Raw genomic sequence first — 19,799 nt, forward strand, 5'->3', positions numbered from 1 at the left:
TATTTCAGGGCTGATAGAGACAAAAACCCCTCCCAGAATGCCTTCGATTAACAAGTTCTTCGCAGAATACTGCGAACGATCGTATTAGAGACTTTGGTTGATTTTGGGAGGAAAGGAGCCGATCCTTTTTATCACTGCATGCGTTCGGAAGCGATGGAAGCTGCGAAGTCAAACGCACTTTACATATTGCGAGTATACAGCCCTCGGATATTAGCGGCGATAAAGCAAGACCTGGTGTAAAACATTATGCGAGAAAATTGATTCTTACCGGCATCTACAATATCTATAGATAAGGCTACATATTAATAGTCGAGCTACCGGTCATATTGTATATATACCAGTGAACGGGGAACGGAATAGCAAAGAAGGAGAAAAAAGGCTACGGAGTATAGAATCGATAATTAAATTATAATAATTACCTATAAAACGGTATCTACCGACTTCAGACTGGTAATTGTTAACGGCAACTTCACCTGGCTATTAGTCCGCGGTAATCATCGACTTACATCTCCGGTGGAGTGCATATCATACACGAGGAGGATATATAATAACAATATCGCCGAAGAAACGAACAAACCCGCATATAGAGCTCGCACTTACGTACACCGCACCTGATTTACGACCCAACCACAGACAATCCCTTAAGTTCTGAACATACCTCTACTTCCGTAGAAAAATTTTCATAAACGATCCTGATAAGCACGATGTAAATTGGTTGGGTATTTTGCATTGTATTCATCTCGTTAGAATTCAACTTGCACCGTACATACGACAAAAACTCCGCACAATTATATCCAGCTGATGGATTTTTCGAACGCTGGCAAATTCCGATAAGCAAAAAGTACGAGTAACTTAACGATCCCTTTGCACGCGAATCTCTGCCTTACATAACTTGGCTAACCTGAACCCAAAAATAAGGAGAAAAAAATAAAAAAAATTTGGGGTGGATGAAAGAAGAGTAGGTGCGTCTGTATTTGGGGTATCAACACCGGTCGACTGACGATGAAATCAACCGATGAGAATCAAAACATAGAAAACTTTTTTTTTACAGAGTTTTTTGACGCTTTTTTTTGTATTTTTAATAATTATGGATCGCGTAAATACACTCATGCATACGGGCAACCCAACTTTGCCGAATATCCCCCAAGTCCAAGAACTCGACTATTTCCTACATCGGTAAAATCGAGGGAAATCGTGTAAGTTTCATAGACGTCGGTAGCCTCCACGTGTGCAAGAGGTTGTTATCGATATGTGTGTGTTTTGCGTCGTTGTGTCTGTCCGAATGCGAGATCAGCAAATCTAAGATCGTGCAACCGGTGTCCAGTGGTGCGTCCAGGTTGGCGGGGGTAGAAGCCACGCCACGACCGACCAAGTGTATTCGCTGGTCCAGGAGGAGTGAAGGATCCTGGGAGGGCAGAAGGGCAGGAGGGAAAGGTGGAATGCGCGGGTCTCGAAGGAGGAGCTGTCGGCGGTGAAAAATCACACACCGGGGCCAGCACTGCCAGCATCTGCTCTACATACGCGGGTTCTCATCTCGTAACATTCGCCGGACACGAGATGATCTTTGAAAAAATTCATCCCCCTCAGTGAATTTTCGCACATCCAAAAAATAAACCCGAAACGAACCAAATAAACAAAGAAAAGATACGATTACATGTTCGTCCAGCTGAGATACACTTTCGAACACGGATTTTCTGAGCTTTTTTCATTCTTTGATGGGGGAAAATCGTCGCCAATTTTTCATCCACCGATGGGAAATTTTCTAAACGAATCAATGAGAAGGGAAGAAAATGAGGGGATAAATTATGCTTACCCTGACCTTAGATGATTTTTTCATTTCTACGGAGTCGTTTTCAATTCGGAGTCCGTAGCAAGGGCTGATAGTAGAAGGGCGAGTGGGTTGGAAGTTTGCGAGAAGGGGTGGTGTAGAATTTTGTTGAGAACCTCGAAGAATCAGAGTGTGGTGAAGCAGAGCAAGATATATACGTATTCTGGCGGGGCTACCGGTCGGCCAGGTCGGGTCGGTGTTCCCCTGTGTTTCATCTGGCCTTTTCTTCGTTTTTGCTGTACCTCAGTTTCCCTCCTGCTTTAACCTCCGGCTCTTTGGGTTATTCGCGTCCCTCTTACTCCTCTCAAGAGTTGTTGTTCGATTGTTTTATTACTTTTATAAACGACGTCGGTGCCGCCGCCACTGCGGGCGCTTCCTTTGTTGGGCCTGCCCATTGTTGCTCGCGGAAAGATGCGAATTTTAATTTGATATTGTCTAATATTATTTATGTATGCACACTAAGGACGGCGGCTTCAAAAGCCACCTTTAACTTTTTATTTCTCAACTTCTGCACCAGCGGCAACAACAACAACAACGACAACAACAACAACAACAACAACGATACAACCAACTACTTTGCCGACCCGTACGGCTTTGAGAGGACCTGCAAAAGCAGAAAACTCTACCCTTCGTAACGCGCCTATTCATACGCGAACTGCATCAGCAGGGCCCTACAAATATATCCAACATAACGATCGCCGTTTCTGCTGGAGAACAGAAACTCTCGCCGATCACCGTTTTCTTTACCTCCCAACTCTTTTTTTCTTTCTTTCTTTCTGTCTTTCTTTCTTTCCGCTTTGGTCAACCCGCTACAGATCTTCTCTCAGAGATAAACCGAGCGAACCTTTTCTTATTATTTATTCATTTGAAGTATCTATTTATTTATTTATTCATTTATTTATTTAGTTATTTTTGTCTCTCGTTCGCCATTCACAAATTTCGGGACGCAGTTCGCTCACATGATGTGCCTACGTATACCTACAAGGTAGATTGAAATTACGTCAGCGCTCTGCTGTTGTCTGAATAATAATAATCATTGTTATCATCATCGGTTTTTGATTTATCGATCTCCATTTACATGCCTACTCGGCGACAGACTCGGTGTCTTGTCTCTTTAAATTAACCAATTAAATATCAACGCGCTAATCGACATCGGAGCGTTGGGCGTGCGCAGTTTAAATCCACCGGGAATCAATATCAACCCATATTGCCAACTGGTAAGGTTTTCCTCCTCCGTCATCGTACCGCAACTGGACAGACGCAACAGTTGTGTACGAATGATACGTTGAAAAAGTTGAGCTTGTATTTAAAAAAAAAAAAAAAAAACCCACCTCAGAATCTCGGGAAAAAAACGGGTTCGAAATGTAATGATCCTGACTCTGCAGTTATCCGACTTCTATCGAATCTCATTATGGGGAACCTAGACAACAATAGCATCGTCACGTGCGGGGAGTAAATAATTGAAAGTGCAAAAATTGTACAAGAGAAAATGTGATCCCGTTGAAACCAAAATTTTCAAAGATATTGATTCAGAAATAAAGGAAAATATGATATCTCACCTTTCCCTCGGTATAAATATAAGCATAATTGCGATCCTCCTAATATTCGGTGCTCTTTTTTGGCTACCACTAAAAATGCTGCTCGAGACAAATTACCAAACGTATTGCGGTGAAAGCGACAAAATATCTTCAGTGATTCGCGATGAAATTATCGAAGCCAATCCGGTAGATTTTCGGAGTTTGAAACTCTGCGAGAGTTTGAATTACGAGTCGATTATAAAATCTCTTTACTACAGTAACTATGACAAAAATTGCGCACTTCCAAAATCACCGTCGCGTACGAAAAAACTACCTTCGTCTCACGACCGATTAAATAATTCAAAACTACGGATCTTCGCCCAAAATGTAGCCGAAATGATCGGCAGAGGTTTCGTCGAAGAAACCCCGGAAAATACCACCTCCGTATATCAGAACAAATCAATGTACATCGCGGGTCACATATTGGCCGTTATGCTCATCGCTTCGGCTGTCGCTGCGCTAGTCGAAGTTTTAAGGGCTCGACTGTCCGCAGCCATTAAGGTTCGTCGACAAATACAGTTTGCTAAATAAAATGGATGAAAAATGAACGTGCCTAATATTTATCAGAGTGACGTTGAAATTTTAAAGGTAAAACCCGCTCCCGGTGATTCTGGACCCGGCGAACATGTGAGGACATATTCATTCGCAGATTTGGCGCAACGAAGGAATTTCAAAAGAGATACGATTCAGGCGCAAAAGTCCTTCGAAATCCAAGGGATGATGCATCGTTCTCCGGTGCGGTTGCTAGGTAAAGAAAAGCAACAGTGAGAAGGACGAATGCGTGGATTCGAAACAGAGAGAAAGCAGCAGATTCTACGATGTACTACGAACGTGTATAGTTTTCAGAATCACTTGCACATGATGTTTTCGGAGAACAGGGGTCGCAATAGTGATTTGAAAAACCGGCATATCAGCTGCAGCAGAATTCTACTCCTCAATCTTTAGTTGTGTCTACTTTACTTGTAACACGTTTGCAGAAGCAGATAAAAATGGTAGCAGCAGTATTTGATCTAGCGATGAAAGGTCGTGAATTACGTATAATTACGCTTATGTCTTTCCTTCCGAGATCTTTTTCCCGCTATTTAATCACCGCATTGCAGCTATTATAACTCTGAGGTTTAAAGCCGGGGCGGCGCAGCTGCCGCGTATTATTTCTTTGATCTTACCGCTACGAAGCTTGATTGACCGTTATTAACACCATGAAGATAATACAATTAAGCAATTATACATTTTACAACGAGATTATGTCCGCACAACTAACTATACCTTCCGCGGTGTATGACAATTAGATGAATAGAAGAACAACTGATTTTCAAACCCTAAAACGAGGTTCTTTTTCTTATATTTTCTTCTTTTTTCAGCCGCTCGTCCGCCACCTTTACTCAGACGTTCGTCTTTTCCCGCTCACTGTCTAAGTAACATCAGAAAGGACGTTGCGTTACCCCAACCAGCGATCGGGAGGCTCTCGAGAAGACCTTCCTTCATACTTGATTCGGAGGAAGATTTGAACGGGCAAACAGATTTTCGAAGGCACAGTCGCCTGATTCGTCGCCATTGAATCTTCTCCACATTTGGTGTCGTCGATCAATACTTTTTCTTCACTCCAATAATTTTCCGGAGAACCCAATTCCGCAGATATTTTTTTGGAAATACTAATTCGCTGTTGAATTCCATGAATATTAATACTCTGTGTCGCAGGCTACACTCGGCAGATAATTACTCATTAAATAGTTAGTTGATTGACATTATTTGAATGATACAACGTAGCCCTAGAAATTTGATCAATCAACAATTTTTATGATCTCGGTTTTAGTATACACCAACAATCGGAGCGCTGCGAATGATTTTTCGACGGACTCTGTAATCTCTACAATTATTTATCTTTTTTCTTCATTTACTCATTAATGGTGAGTAAAATTTATCACAGTTGAAAGAAAATCACGAATTAAAGAATTACTAGCACGCGATAATTGAACGAATGATCTTTCTCTTTTTTCACCTTTGATGGTTTTTTACAATCTTTTTAATCGATTTAACGTTTCAGATGATTACCCCAAAATTCATCAACGACACGCATCATTTCCATACGAATAAACCACCTTGCTTGAGATCACCGCGGTTCAACGCTTGACTTAACAAATTTCAGGTAAATGCGTTCACGTCTGATTAAACAATTAATATGATAGTCGACTTGTATATGATATTATCAGATTAATGGCAGATAATTAATAACTTACTCGGCATTTTATTTATTATTGTTATAGCTATCATTAGTTTTCGTTCAGACTTATATCTTGTAATAATAGAATTATAGAATAGTTCAAAATACATACGACTGACGTCTATCTTACCGCAACTTGATCGTCTTTTGAAGAAAAAAATCAAAGAAAAAATAACGCGAGGGTTTGAATTTCTCTAGATGCGTGTCTCATACTTGTGCGTATATTTATATTTGTATAACAAATATAAAATCTATACACATGCAAAGTACACCGGATGCAAATTTCAACCTAGAGTGTGGGTATATACTAGTTGCAATGAATTTATGAATTTATGTGCATCGAATAGATCGCATTAATTGCAGTTTAATTGCTACTTCAGTTATACTTGCATTTAAAAGTACAGTACAACATGTACTTCGCACACGACAATTATTACGGTATTTTGTCGTCAGAGATTCGGGTCATAGCCACGTCGTCACTTCTATTAAGTGTCATTGCTAATAACGTATGCATTTATGATATATCCGCATAAATACCTACGTACGAACAGATATGATTTATAATACAAATTTAAAGAATCGGATATGCAATTTGAAATGAGGTATTCGTTGATTCCAACAACCAATCGTAGTACCACAAATCGTCCATACCAAATCGAGACAAATGAAAAAAAAAGTAAATAATTAAAAATCCTATAGTTCCATGGACCGGGATTTGTGACACTTCAAAGTATTCTAGGTCGCCTGCAATTAGGTGCCTGACTTTTGATTCTTGAAAGAAAATCGAAGTTCATTCAAAGAAGAGTCTGCTATTCAAATTATTGGGAAATGACGCCACCTGGTCTTGACATGATTCCATATATATACTAGGTGCATCTGGGTACTAGTAATTCGTACAAGTTTTAATACGTAAATGTGCATGTGTAATATTTGTATAAGTATACGTTATGGATGATATTTTATTTGTACGTATTTGGGGAGCAAAATGTAATTTCAAATCGTGAGCCCGGATCTGAACAGTAATTTCTAAAAAAAAGGGAAAGAATAATATATCTGTTATGATTACAATAACCGCGGTTTGCGGTGCATATGTGATTTTTAATAAGTGAGATGTATGTAGCTCTCTCATGTTCATTGAATTAAAAAAATTTTAAATCGATGTTAAAATAATTTCGATGTCATAAAGCTATCGAATCATATAAGGTACCTGCGGGAATAAGGCCTAGCTGAGTGATATTTGTAATAAAATGACAAATTTCCAATTTAATTGATAAGTGTTGATGTTAATCATCACTCAAAGGCATTTTCTACAGAATATGAACAAAAATTTGCAAATTTAACCACGAACAAAAACAAAGCAGTATTATTGCTGCATTCACAAGATTATTGATCTCAAATACCAAATTTATTAAGTATAGTTCAATTATTTAAGTATGCATGCTAAACGCGTAGGCCTTATTACCCTACTACACTTAAAATTTTTCAATCTTTGTTTGTTCACGGTAAAACGACCCTTTTTGGTTTAAATTTTACAGAAAATGCCCTTAAACAGTGATTAACTTTAAAACTTGTGAATATTCTTAATTTCATTACGAATATCTCTTGAATAGGCCTTTTCACCCGACAGGCCTTATTACCCGCAGGTACTTTACCCATAACAATTGTTATTAAATTGTAACAACGAACCGTCAAAGTAATTACGGTAGTATCTTAGTTGAACGATCTCTTATGCCTGTACAATTACCAGATTTAGGTCTGATATTTTTGTTAAATGTAACCATATGAAAGAATATACACATACATATATGTATACCCATATAACCGAATACATGTTTTATATCATGCATGTATCGACTCCAATATTCCCTTGTAAGAGAACCCCTATAAAGTATTTTCGATTTCGTGAACAAATTATGATTCTATAAGTTAGCGAAGAAGGTACACAAATAAAAAGTCATCTTGTGTAGTGTTAAAAAATATTTGCTCGAATCTCCATTAAGTTCTAAGTATTTCCATGTAAAGGTAATCGTTTTGCACCCTTTTTCTTTATGGCTTACGAAGTATTCAAATCAAGTGATAAATCGCAGCGAAGGCGCGATGCTTAGCAAAGAGAAATCTTTGATGATTAAGCGACCTCTAGGATTTTTTTTTAATACTATCTTGTTACCGAAAGTAAGTAAAATATGACCCTCCTGTACAGGCATGTGCGCCACCTTGTACAGTATTTTTCAACCCCTAATGCATGCGCGTTAATTCAACAGTAATTCAAATGCATAAAAACGGAGGCAAATCGAGTCTGCAGTGTATGCTTTGCGTTTCCTTTACTCTGATTCGTTTGTCAAAAGTCCATCAAACTCATACCGACTGAAAGAAATGAAAGACATTATTTTTCTTTGAATTAATTACCGGGCGACTGAAGTTAAATAATTACCATCTTATTTTCCGCAAGATTTATAAATTACAAATTCAACGCACGCGCATTGAATAGTTTGAACTGACAGAGGTCGCCACCTCCAGGAGTATGTGGTTTTGTGGCAGGGACCTCCGTCCTTCGTTGGAAGACGTAGTAGAAAGGAAGGGGAAGAAAATGCAATGATGAATAAAACGTTCTGTGTTTGAGTAAACATATAGTGCAGTGATTAGGGGGTTTACAAATGAAAAATGTGCAATGTCGTGGATAAACTGTGAGCAACATATAAATTGTTTATGAGGGTTTTATTTAGGGTATATAACCGGAAGTAGGTCGTGGTAGCTTGTTGCACAGTTGCCAAGGCGACTGGCTTGCTGGCTGCCTGATGATCGGCTGGCGGACCAAAAACTGAGTGATTGGAAAAACATCAGCACTCAGTATGCCGTGAAGAGGGGAAATCGTACCCTGCGATAAAATATTTATCAATCTATCATTTAACATTTATTATCGAGTAACCAATATCAGCATAGATGATTTAAGCATTTTGGAATTCAAGATATAATGGACTATTCGGTACTGGGCCACTACGATCTTTCAGTTGAGGTCGTGGAGGGTGACCCGGAGCTCATCTGTGAGTCGTGGCTATGTCTTTTGACACAAGACTCATATTCTTGCATCTTCGTTTGCCGTTTGAATTTTCTATCTGTTAGGAGTCGCACAAGATTCACATCTTATCTCTGCAACATCCTGATTCCTGATTTATAAGAACGTTAATTTCTAAATTCTATTGCATGTTCCGATGCCCCGTTCTTCTAGTGAAGTTGACATTTTAAGCATGCTTTTTGGAAAGCCTACAAACCAAACTCTACAGCTTTTAGGCCAGGGATGCCTGATGACAGATGCCTGGTGTTTACACTGCGTGTTCACTTATTTGTTTATTTTAACCTCCAATCCGTCATGGATAAATGAAAATCTCTGCTTGCATCGTCTCTGAAGTCGATCTTTTAACATTTGTAGAATCGCCAAATAGCCTCAATAGATCAGCCTGAATAGACACGTAAGAGATCTGTTACAAAAGATCTCTATCAAAAGATGTTCTTGGAAGTTTGTGGAATGAAAAATAAACCAGCAATTACCTACTATACATAGAAAATTATTTCCACACATTATGTAGAAATCCACGGATTGAACATGATTCCTCAACTGTTCTTCAATATTTCGTTTTTCCCTGCTTATGAATCTGCACGCTGAGTGATTATTGGTAGAAGCAGGGAATATCTATGGTTTAACCACATAGTTTACATAAGTAAGAGATCACTTATATGATAGAAATACTTTAAAGTGATGATTTTGATTTCAGGGGAAGAATCAAACTATGACTTATCTAGCGAGGGGTTTGTACCTGCTGCAGAGCAATTTGGGGAAGAATTTGCAGGGGCTGAGTTCCAAGAAACGAGAACGCTACTTGCAGATGGCGGCGATAGGTTTGGTGTGTCCACTGTCACTTTTGATAATGTGGAAGAACTCATGTGGATGGGTAATCAAGGGGTAAAACATCTCAGGCTTTTTGATCTCAATATTGATAAAGAGCCTTCGAAATAAGTCTTACCTGCATTCTTGACTGTCAAAAGGGTCACGTGACATCGTATTATGGACCTGGCCTTCAGAAATATACATCATTCCAAGTGCACGCAACTCAAGAAGTGCGCCAAATCCATCCAATCGATGAGGGAATCCTTGTGTTAACCCAGAGCATGCTACGATGCCAACTACGTCGTGGTATACCAATATTTACACACATGTATGTATTTTTTTGGAATATTTTCACAAGGTATTTTTGCACTTCTAAACTACGACTGATCTCAAGGACAAATAATGATAAACAGGTCTGCGAATATGATCGATATGCAATGCGTTCTCCAAACTTCACCAACGAGAATGCTAATGGGAGGTCATCAGGAAAAAATAATCGATTTCAATCTCACCAGGGGGAAAGAGACAGGATTGGTGAGTGTCATATTGCAAACTCAAATTTCTTTCCAATGTCAGTTGCTGATCTACAGACATTTTCAGGTGCACGTAGGAGACCACGGCTGTGCGATACTTAGACAACATAGCAGACTAATATGTGCCGGAAATCCTGCAGGCAGGATTGATCTTCGAGATCCAAGTACTTTGTCTATAGAACACACTTTGGATACGCACAGCGGCTCACTTAGCGATTTTGATGTTCAGGGAAATTATCTTGTCACCTGTGGATTCAGCAACAGGTGAGAAATTCTTTTGTTCACTGTTTTGAACTTGGTCATCGATGTGACCCTATCATTTATCATGCATCTGCTGTTAGCCGCCAGGGGCTCTCGGTGGATAGGTTTTTGATGGCCTATGATTTGAGACAAATGCGAGCTCTCACCCCATGCACAACCCTTGTCTACCCACTACTACTGAGATTTCTACCAAGCTATTCAAGCCGAGTAGCCGTTGTGTCACCCTTAGGACAAATGCAACTTTTGGATACGATTTATGCAAATGTGCAACCACCCATGACTTGCTTGTACCAAGTAAGTATCTGATATATCTAAAAAATTAGCAAAGTGCATAGATAACAGTAGTAGCAATAGTGACACTGAGGATCGGATGGAATTTAATGTAAGTTGATGCATATTTTTTTCCTTGTAGGTAGCTACTGCGGGTGCAATGGCGTTATCATTCGACGTTTCTTCCACGTCGCAATGTCTATGCTTCGGTGATTCATCTGGGTCAATTCACTTTCTGGCCACAAACATGCCGGAACCGCAGTTCAATACGTTTTCCAGGTAAGTAATAAACGAATTCTGACAAATTTATTTGTGAAAACGTTTGCATATTTTTTATTACCACCCACAGACCTACCGAGTTTGCTGACCCAGTCGAAACACTTCAGCCTATTGCGTTTGATGATAATATGACACCAGTGAGCACGATACCTATGGTATACAACGGTCAATCATTACTGAGCGATTGGCCTGAAGAATTTATGAAGAAAGTTTACAGGTCAGCATTCAAAATACAAAAACTGTTTACCTACATGTTATTGCAGTTCATTCGAGTTTTTATGAAAATCGAACCTTTCCGATATAATAAAATACTGTCATTTGAAACTGATGAATCTGAAGACTATTTTGTTGATCTATTCTTCTGTTCTCCTTACTGAAATATTTGTTTAATTTTTCAGAAAAACACCTGCGATTGATGCAGAAATATTACGCACAATGAAGATGCAAGGGACCATAGGATACGCTCCTAATCCTCAGGCTTTCCGCAGAAACCAAGTGAGGAAACAATATTCTCCCACTCTTGTAAAATACTCTCCTCCGTCTGTTTTGAAATTCCCATGAAAAGCTTTAATCCCGTAAAGAAAACTTTCATTTTACGAAAGAAAAATGTTCAATCAACCGCGGCTGTACTTATGATATTATCTCCCTAATTTTGGCTTCATCAAACTTTTCTTGCATCAACTATTGAGCGTAGTCACTCAAGTTATTTACAGAAAATGAGATTGCTTATTTATGAACTACGAAGTTGAATCTCCTGCTCTCTGGTTCAATATAATCCGAAAAAAAATATTATGCAATATCAATCATTTTAATAAGTTTGAAGACATAAGAATCGATGGTTGGTACTTTGGTAGAAATGCTGAAAATTTATCGTAAAATGAGTAAGACTGATAAGATTTCGTGATAATTACTATAATAGCTGAAAGCGTATTAGTTAAAACGTGATATGATATTTTCATAAACTAGTCGATTGCATTCCACTGATTTTTAGTCAATATAAAATAATTTTTGATCTCTGAACGAATTTCTTTTTTTTTTTGTATTACGACCTGATGGTAATTTTTTTTTTTTTTCCCCGTCTTCATTCTCGGTTGAAATATTTCTCTGATTCAGTTCTTTGCGATGACTGTGCTTTTCATTTTTTCATGAAGTGAAGTATAATAGAAATGTCTGCCAATGCTCAATCTTACACACGAACCCCAACGACTAATAAATGGAATTACCCGTATATTTAAAAAAAAATTTCATTGCTATCAAATATGCGGTGTCTCAATTTTTTGTACGCAATCGAATCAAAAAAATTTACGTCGAGAATCAAGAACAAGGATTTTGGTATTTTGTTTCCAGTAATAGATAGAATTAATCCTGTATAGGTATGTAGAATATAGAATGTTCCATGAAATGTATATTCAAAGTTGTATTTGTTTGAAATAAAGGTTGTATGAGAAACTCATAAGCCTGATTTTAGTGATTTGTCATTGATAAATTATTCCCATGTACTTTCTGTGTAGGTATTATTTATTCATGTGCTTGAGATCGAAAAGATGACAAATTTCGCAACTTTTAGTATACACAATGAGTTATGTGTGATTCAAACATGATTTTAATGTTGAAATGATAGAAGAGGGAATCGAAATTTAGAGTCGGGATGAAAATAGATGATATCTTTTTTTACAGATTCCGTACAATTTGGAAAAACGACGCGGTGTAGCAACAAAACTATTCGCAGGGGATTCTCGCGCAAAGACAGACGATGGTACCTTTATTGCAATTCCTAAACGTTATCGTAAAATTGAAGTTAAATATTCACGTCTTGGATATGATGAGTTTGATTTCGATCAATACAATCGAACCAGCTTTTGTGGCTTGGAAGCAACTCTGCCAAATAGCTATTGCAATGCTATGCTTCAGGTAAAAAGACATATTCAGATATCTAAAGATTATATAACGTTTTATCAAATACTTCAAGATAATTATTGTCTTCCTCATAGCTCCTGTACTACAGCGAACCAGTAAGAATAGCACTGTTGTCCCATACGTGCCAAAGAGAATTTTGCCTGTCTTGCGAACTGGGTTTTCTCTTCCACATGTTGGACACTTCTCGAGGCTTTCCGTGTCAAGCTGCAAATTTTCTTAGAGCTTTTAGAACCGTTCCTGAAGCTTCAGCTCTAGGGCTCATACTTAGCGATCTCCATCCCGAAGCAAAAAGAAAAACTAGTTTGATTAGGTTGATTCAGGTGAGTTGAGAAATGTCCAATACATTCAAAGTTTAATGAATCCATTAGTCCTCCCAATTTATTTCTCGATCTCTTTTTTCAGAGCTGGAACAGATTTATTCTACACCAAATGCACTACGAAATTTTAGAGACGCGTAAACGTGTTCAGGAAGAGGAGGAGGCTGCCCGTCTTAAAGCAGGACCTAAAAACCCTCCATTTGTTTATAACGAGCAGGATTTTCCCAGCATACTTCAAGACCTTGGTTCTAGATACAGAAGTCATGACGAGGAGCGGAAAAAAAGAAGGAAGCAAGAGGAGGATGGTAAATATATGTGGATAACATCGAAAGGTAAACACAGCTTTTGTGTAATTCTTGCACTGGGCAATTTTTGTGTTTATTTTTCTATTATTTCATTATTTATTTGAATTTTCAGTTCGAGGGAATGCGAGCGTAATATATTTTCATTATTAGTACAGTCATACATCGTTCGACAATACGATTCTGTTGTGTGACCGATCGATTGAAAAATTTGTTTTATTTCATACGTAATATGCGATCGGGCGATCAATTTTTTGATCTATACATTTGTGATAATTATTTAAAAAATCTGTATGTTGTTTATTAGATCATTTTTATCTGCCAATGGTTTCTATCAACCCTCGCATTTCCTCCTATAATATTTCTTCGAATTTATTTTCGGACCACGTGTATACAAAACTTTATATCCCAAAGCTCATAATGTATATACACGTCCATTTTTAATTTGAATTTTTTTCGGCTTTGATAGTATGTATATATTCATACTTGGAAACGAAAATGAAATTGCGTTTTAAATAGCGATCGAAGACGCACTAATGGATATTTTTAGTTTTTGAAATTCATCATTTTCATATTATCTGTGTACAGATTCGAATTGTAAAAAGCCCGCAGAAGAATCTGAAATTAAGGACGAAGAAACAGAGATAAGCCGATTGTTTGGATCCGAGCAGATTCATATTCATCGATGTTTGAAATGTGGTCGAGAAGCATCTAAACGCTCCATCATGCTTTTATGCAACTTAGTCTACCCAGATATCATAAATCCTGGTAATTAAACTGTAAAATATGATTGGAATCACTTATTTAAATGTGTAATGTATTCAACTTTGTAGCAGAAGAAGTTCCATTCACATCAGTACTTGCGGGTAGTCTGAGACCGGAAAAAATAACACCTGCTTGGTGCGACAATTGTCAAAAATTTACACCAACTTTACAAACTAGACAATTGACAAAACTACCTCAAATCTTGGCTCTAAACTGCGGTTTGGATAGTCAACAGGTAATTTAACTGTCGGATTTCGCTTATTATTCAGAATGATCAACTTGATTTGTAATTCTTCATCTTTTTGCATCACAGGATAAAGCTTTTTGGCAAAATCAAATGGATGTTGTTGTGCAGAGAGTTATAAATGGCAAAGATGCTAGCCCTGCTCGTAGCCCAGTCCCCATCACCATAAAGCCATGTCGTTATGGTGCAAATTGCACCAGAATTGGTTGCAGATTTAAACATGCTGGCAGGGATTCGGGTAGGTAGACAACAGCTAGGATTCTATTATTATCTGTAATATAAATTGGTGACATTCGCGATACTCTAATTTATCAGATACTATACCGACATCAGCTACACCTCCAACAGCAACCACTCCAGTGCCAACACCACCGAGTCATCTTTACTATTCGCATTCGTGGGTTCCACATCACATAGAAATCGCATTGAATCCAAACGGGGAACTTTCCATGAACAAAATTGACAAGATTAGTCAGACGGACTACGGATTAGCCAATATCAATACTTCTCCATCAGCAATAGTTGAGAATGGTCAGGGTGATAACAAAGTACCCATTTTTGAGAAACTTGAAGAAAGTACACCAAACGAAAATCACATTGCTGAACCCGAAGGTAGAAGATTGTCTGACAATAGTTTGGAAATAGCTGGTGTAGGCAGCGTTAAAAAAGTACAGTATAGCCTCAGTGCAGTAGTTTGCCATATCGACGACAAAAATGATGAGGACAGAAGAAATATTGTTGCTTTAATACGCGTATCGCCAAGTTATCATGAGAGGTCAACGGGAAGTGCGGTGTCTCAGTGGTACATATTCAACGATTTTTGGTGAGTAAAAACTGCAGGAAAATTCTTCAACTATCAAAAGAAGGGTGATTCGATTGTTAATTTTGTTCTTATTTCTTTTCTTCAGTATATCTGCGGTTACTCCACAAGAAGCTGTGTGGTTTAATCTTGATTGGAAAGTACCTTGTGTACTTCATTATACCGCAGAACCACCCCTAGAAACATTGCCGTATGTGAGTCCACTTACCTCGGATGTGTTTGGTGAAGACAAATGCATTGCTCGTAGTGGCGGAACGAGAGGTATCACATTTACACCCTTGACATCAGACGAGATGCCAAAAAAAGGTGAATTGGTCGCAATCGATGCAGAATTTGTAACATTAAATCAGGAAGAGTCTGAGCTTCGAAGTGATGGCAAGATGTCCACGATCAAACCGAGTCACATGTCTGTTGCGAGAATAACATGCATACGAGGGTAAGAAGAGTTGTATTTGAGTATTATTTTCAACTGGTCAACAGAGTGGTAGACAATTTCTTTGACAAACTCTGCAGAAATGTATTTTCATGTGAAAGTTTATACATTGTTTTGTAGTCAGGGGCCACTGGAAGGTACTCCATTTATAGACGACTATATTAGCACTCAAGAACAAGTTGTGGATTATTTAACAAAGTTTAGTGGAATACAACCTGGAGATTTAGACGCTAATTTCAGCAGCAAACACTTGACGACATTGAAATCCACATATCAGAAACTACGATTCCTAGTAGACAATGGCATAATATTTGTGGGCCATGGGCTCAAAAATGATTTCAGGTGAGTTGCTGACTAAGTTTTCTTCACATGTTCCAAATCTAAAAATGAACAAAGTTGGCTTCTGAAATGAAATTGAGAGGTAAAATGGCTGCACAATATATTTTAAACTTCTTCTAGAGTCATAAATTTGGTCGTACCAGCGGAACAAGTTATTGATACTGTGCTACTGTTTCACTTACCTCATCACCGGATGGTATCCTTGCGTTTTCTGACTTGGCATTTTCTTGGTAAGAAAATCCAATCAGAGACACACGATTCGACCGAAGATGCTCGTGCGGCACTAGAATTATATAAAAAATATAATGAGCTTGAGGCACAAGGGAATTTAACAGAAACTCTCAAAGCATTGTATAGCGTCGGCACCAAACTACAGTGGAAGGTAAGTGTATGATAAAAGTTTTGTCCCCTTAAAATTTCAAATTTTTCTATGTCCTCAGGTACCAGATAGCTGATACACAGAGGACGCAATAGAAGGACTTTTTCTTAGCAAACTCAAACCTATCAGTACTAGCAGAAGCAGCAGTATAGTACGAGATGTTAGGAGAATTGATTAAAAGAAATTAAAATTCCGAATTAATTCAAACAAACTTGTACTAGGGGGTACCGTAGGCGTTTCAAATATGGAGAGTGGTATGTTTTTTAGGAAAATTTTATCAATAGCCCTGTGCAATCTATTGTTTGTAGGATGGAAAAAAAATTCACTGAGCTAAGTGCGTAATGTATTTTATGTAAGAGTCGGAAAACAAGAAGAAAAAACAAACGAAACAATCCCTTAATTATACCTTAAATAATTTGGAATGGTTTTCTTATAATACGGGTATGGTAATTGTAAGGTTGGTTTAACAATGTTCCAATAAGTGAATATTCAAGTATCCATATTCTTTATAACATGTGTATAAAGATTACGAAATGAGATTAAGAAGTTACGTAAAATGCTACAGAAATTATAGTCGCCACTTGAACTCATCACTTACAACACCTGCATACATAATAATATAGGAAATGAAATAGGTAATGAACAAATTCTTGTCAATCATGGTTGTAAAACGTTTATAACTAGTTTACTTACTGAATAATGTACGTGTAATATAGTATTGTCCAATGGCGCACCATTTTCTAAAAGCAGTTATGGTGAATGTCGTAAATACTGCGTTCTGTTATGTTATTTATTTTTACCTCAATGTCTTAATTTATTTCATAAATAAGATGATCGCAGTATAATTGTAAATATGTATAAGATCTGGTAACAATAACTAGATCAATTTTTTAACGATAAATTATTTACATAACAATAGATATTTCTTATACTACAGAGTTGTTTTGCACAATTTTTAATTGCAAAAAAAGAAACCGAAAAATAAAAGTTAATGGATCTTTTTGCTGTTTTGAAAGAAATAATTGCTAGATTTCGTTGCAACTAAAAAAAAATAAAAGTTTTCTGCAAGAAAATTGCAAGCAAATTTATAACTGAATAGTGTGTATATTCTACAAAATAATTGTACTGGTAAATTATTTTTATATGCATTTAATGAAAATTGAGAAAAAATATTTGTGGTTCAAACATACCGTAAAAAAAAAACAAAACTATTATACTGTATATTTTTGGATATTTGGATGAATTTACTTATAATTATTGTTTAACGTCGTGCGTCTCACGAATTGCGACAATTTACATAATAAATTGTGTGGTCCATGTAAAGTTTGTATGAAAAAAACATGTGGTAGTACGTAAATATTAACAGTAATCATACATTTATTTTTTATTGTTATATCATGATTTTCAATAAACAATTATATCACACTCCCTTTTAAAAATGAGATTAATTTCTGTTGTTCAAATTCATCCAAGGCTAATAAATACGCACAGGTTAATGTGAGTTGAGTTTTGTTTATTTACAGATTAATTTGATGAAGATACATCAACCAATATTATCGATCTCTTCAATGAATATTTTGCATTTGGCTTTTAGGGTCTTCATTGCTTCGACGAATAGAACGGTGGGAGGCAGGGCACCAAGCGATTCTATGGTAACTAGAAAGACAAAATTCATCAGCAAATACTGTAAGTATTCAAAGAAGATACTGTAGATCGATCAAACCTACAAATAAAATGATCGGGTACACGAGTCATGTGTACACATTCTTTTAGATCATTGTGTCTAAAAACATTTCTGGAACAAGTATCATAACGTGCGTTCTTCACTATGGCTTCGCGATCGTCCGAACCGCTCTTTTCTCGGACAATTTCTATAACTCCTGGACTGAAGCAGCTTTTCAATCGATCAGCCATTTCCCCCTTCACCGGTTTTGTCAGCTGTATTTCAGGCAGCATTCGATATGACGCAGTGGCTGTTAGAATAATCGGAGCTCATTTTATCAATTTTTTTGCTTTTTCTGTTGGACTGAATCTTTCTTGAATACGTACCAACTGGTGAGAATTTCGCATGATCTTTTCCTAACCCTTTGACTGCATGCATAAAAGCGTGTATTTCTTGGCCAGGACGCATTTTACATATTAAAATATCTCCCTCCAAAACTCCAAGCTGTTCTTCACCTCTCGGATATATCTCTGCCTGTCGGCCGAGTGGAACCCATTTAATATCTCGACTATACACTGCAAATTATGTCAGAGATCATAAATCATATAGAGGCCAAAAAATTGGTTGTATTCCATTACTCTTGAGGATAAAGAATAGAAATTACTTGCTACTTACCATTGTGGTTGCGATAAATATCTTCCGGCCTTTTAGAATCCTTAGGAGGATGTGGATTCCAAGTGCAAGTGACTTTTAATTCATATCGCAACGTGTCTTGATCGCTGGCATCTTCATCTTCACTTACGGGTTGAGCCGGATATTCAAACAGTCTAGGATCTGCTCGTAGTCCCAATAAACCCAGTCTGCAATCATTCATACATGCTTAAATAACCAATGTGAGACAGTTCCAAATTCATACACAAAGAATGGTAACTACCTATGTGCCAAGACCTCATCTTGCATTATACTTGTATTATTTCTGATAAAAACTTTTTCAATTGCCATGGAAGGGACCTCACTCAAGAGGATTCTCCGAAATGCGTTAGCCAATGCCGGAGAGCATCCAATAATATCGAACTCCAACTCTTTTCCCTTATCTCCTTCTCTGATAATCTCTATTTTTAATTTCTAAAATAATAAATGAGAAAGCAAGATTTTTATTCATGACAGTACATTTCTAATTCCAAAAGTTAGCTGTTGCCATAAACATCATACTCATTGTTCATACCTCTTTGAATTTTTGGATGCTCCATCGCTCCCCTCTTTGGACGATCGAATATTCTGATGCCTGTGAAGGATTACCAAATTTCTCTTTATTAATCCAGAAGCCTCCAATTAGTATATCGGCATCATACTTACATTGGAAATTCCATATTCCTCTAAAACCACCCGCGAGGAATCAGCCTTCTGCATTTTAAAAATGTTGTTTCTTGGTTAAGTCTGTTTATTCTCGGGCTAACACGTGGTACACAGCAGTACACAGTCTCTGTAGGTCTGAAACATAAGTCTGAATTCGTTGTCTGAAACCAGTGGCTGCCGGTGGTTGGCTCAGTTGGCTGGCTATGATTTTTATACTTTCTGTACTGGACTTTGTTGATTGAATGAACGTTAAAACCGTATTATTCAGTTTTTCATAATTCTAGAGGGGAAAATCTTTGTGTATCATGACCAGATTAAAACCAAAATGCGTAATACAATTTACGCTCAAATCTCTGCCTTTGAATTTACGGGCTCGCTATGTCGGATCTTGACCAGCGACGTCTACGCAACT

The 19,799-nt window shown here is 37.5% G+C and overlaps 3 protein-coding genes across 6 annotated transcripts; 2 read left to right on the forward strand and 1 right to left on the reverse strand.

The window, feature by feature from the left end:
* The first annotated feature begins 3,032 nt into the window (after positions 1-3,032).
* On the forward strand, positions 3,033-7,444 carry LOC105683494. The gene is made up of 5 exons (XM_012396116.3): positions 3,033-3,906; positions 3,994-4,153; positions 4,767-5,135; positions 5,219-5,312; positions 5,450-7,444. The coding sequence occupies exons 1-3, from the start codon at positions 3,376-3,378 to the stop codon at positions 4,961-4,963; spliced, it is 888 nt and encodes a 295-aa protein (XP_012251539.2). The 5' UTR covers positions 3,033-3,375; the 3' UTR covers positions 4,964-5,135; positions 5,219-5,312; positions 5,450-7,444.
* Positions 7,445-8,153: 709 nt separating this feature from the next.
* On the forward strand, positions 8,154-17,807 carry LOC105683498 (PAN2-PAN3 deadenylation complex catalytic subunit PAN2). Of its 4 annotated transcripts, none has more exons than XM_012396127.3 (20): positions 8,154-8,310; positions 9,397-9,584; positions 9,668-9,837; positions 9,923-10,043; positions 10,110-10,306; positions 10,384-10,597; positions 10,716-10,852; positions 10,923-11,069; positions 11,251-11,347; positions 12,530-12,763; positions 12,844-13,089; positions 13,172-13,418; positions 13,977-14,156; positions 14,222-14,388; positions 14,467-14,635; positions 14,713-15,220; positions 15,306-15,653; positions 15,771-15,992; positions 16,110-16,371; positions 16,430-17,807. In XM_012396127.3, the coding sequence occupies exons 1-20, from the start codon at positions 8,295-8,297 to the stop codon at positions 16,442-16,444; spliced, it is 3,885 nt and encodes a 1,294-aa protein (XP_012251550.2). In that variant the 5' UTR covers positions 8,154-8,294; the 3' UTR covers positions 16,445-17,807. The 4 variants fall into 4 exon arrangements, with proteins under 4 accessions (XP_012251550.2, XP_012251548.2, XP_048516086.1 ...); XM_012396125.3 differs by having other exon boundaries at positions 8,205-8,667; XM_048660129.1 differs by having other exon boundaries at positions 8,205-8,667; positions 14,225-14,388.
* Positions 17,808-17,860: 53 nt separating this feature from the next.
* On the reverse strand, positions 17,861-19,793 carry LOC105683501 (DNA-directed RNA polymerases I and III subunit RPAC1). The gene is made up of 7 exons (XM_012396133.2): positions 19,388-19,793; positions 19,257-19,316; positions 18,966-19,156; positions 18,707-18,891; positions 18,418-18,606; positions 18,096-18,341; positions 17,861-18,024 (listed from the first exon to the last, which is right to left on the reverse strand). The coding sequence occupies exons 1-7, from the start codon at positions 19,439-19,441 to the stop codon at positions 17,912-17,914; spliced, it is 1,038 nt and encodes a 345-aa protein (XP_012251556.2). The 5' UTR covers positions 19,442-19,793; the 3' UTR covers positions 17,861-17,911.
* Positions 19,794-19,799: the final 6 nt, after the last annotated feature.

This window comes from Athalia rosae, chromosome 1, assembly GCF_917208135.1.
Source record: "Athalia rosae chromosome 1, iyAthRosa1.1, whole genome shotgun sequence".
NCBI classification, from domain to species: Eukaryota; Metazoa; Arthropoda; class Insecta; order Hymenoptera; family Athaliidae; genus Athalia; species Athalia rosae.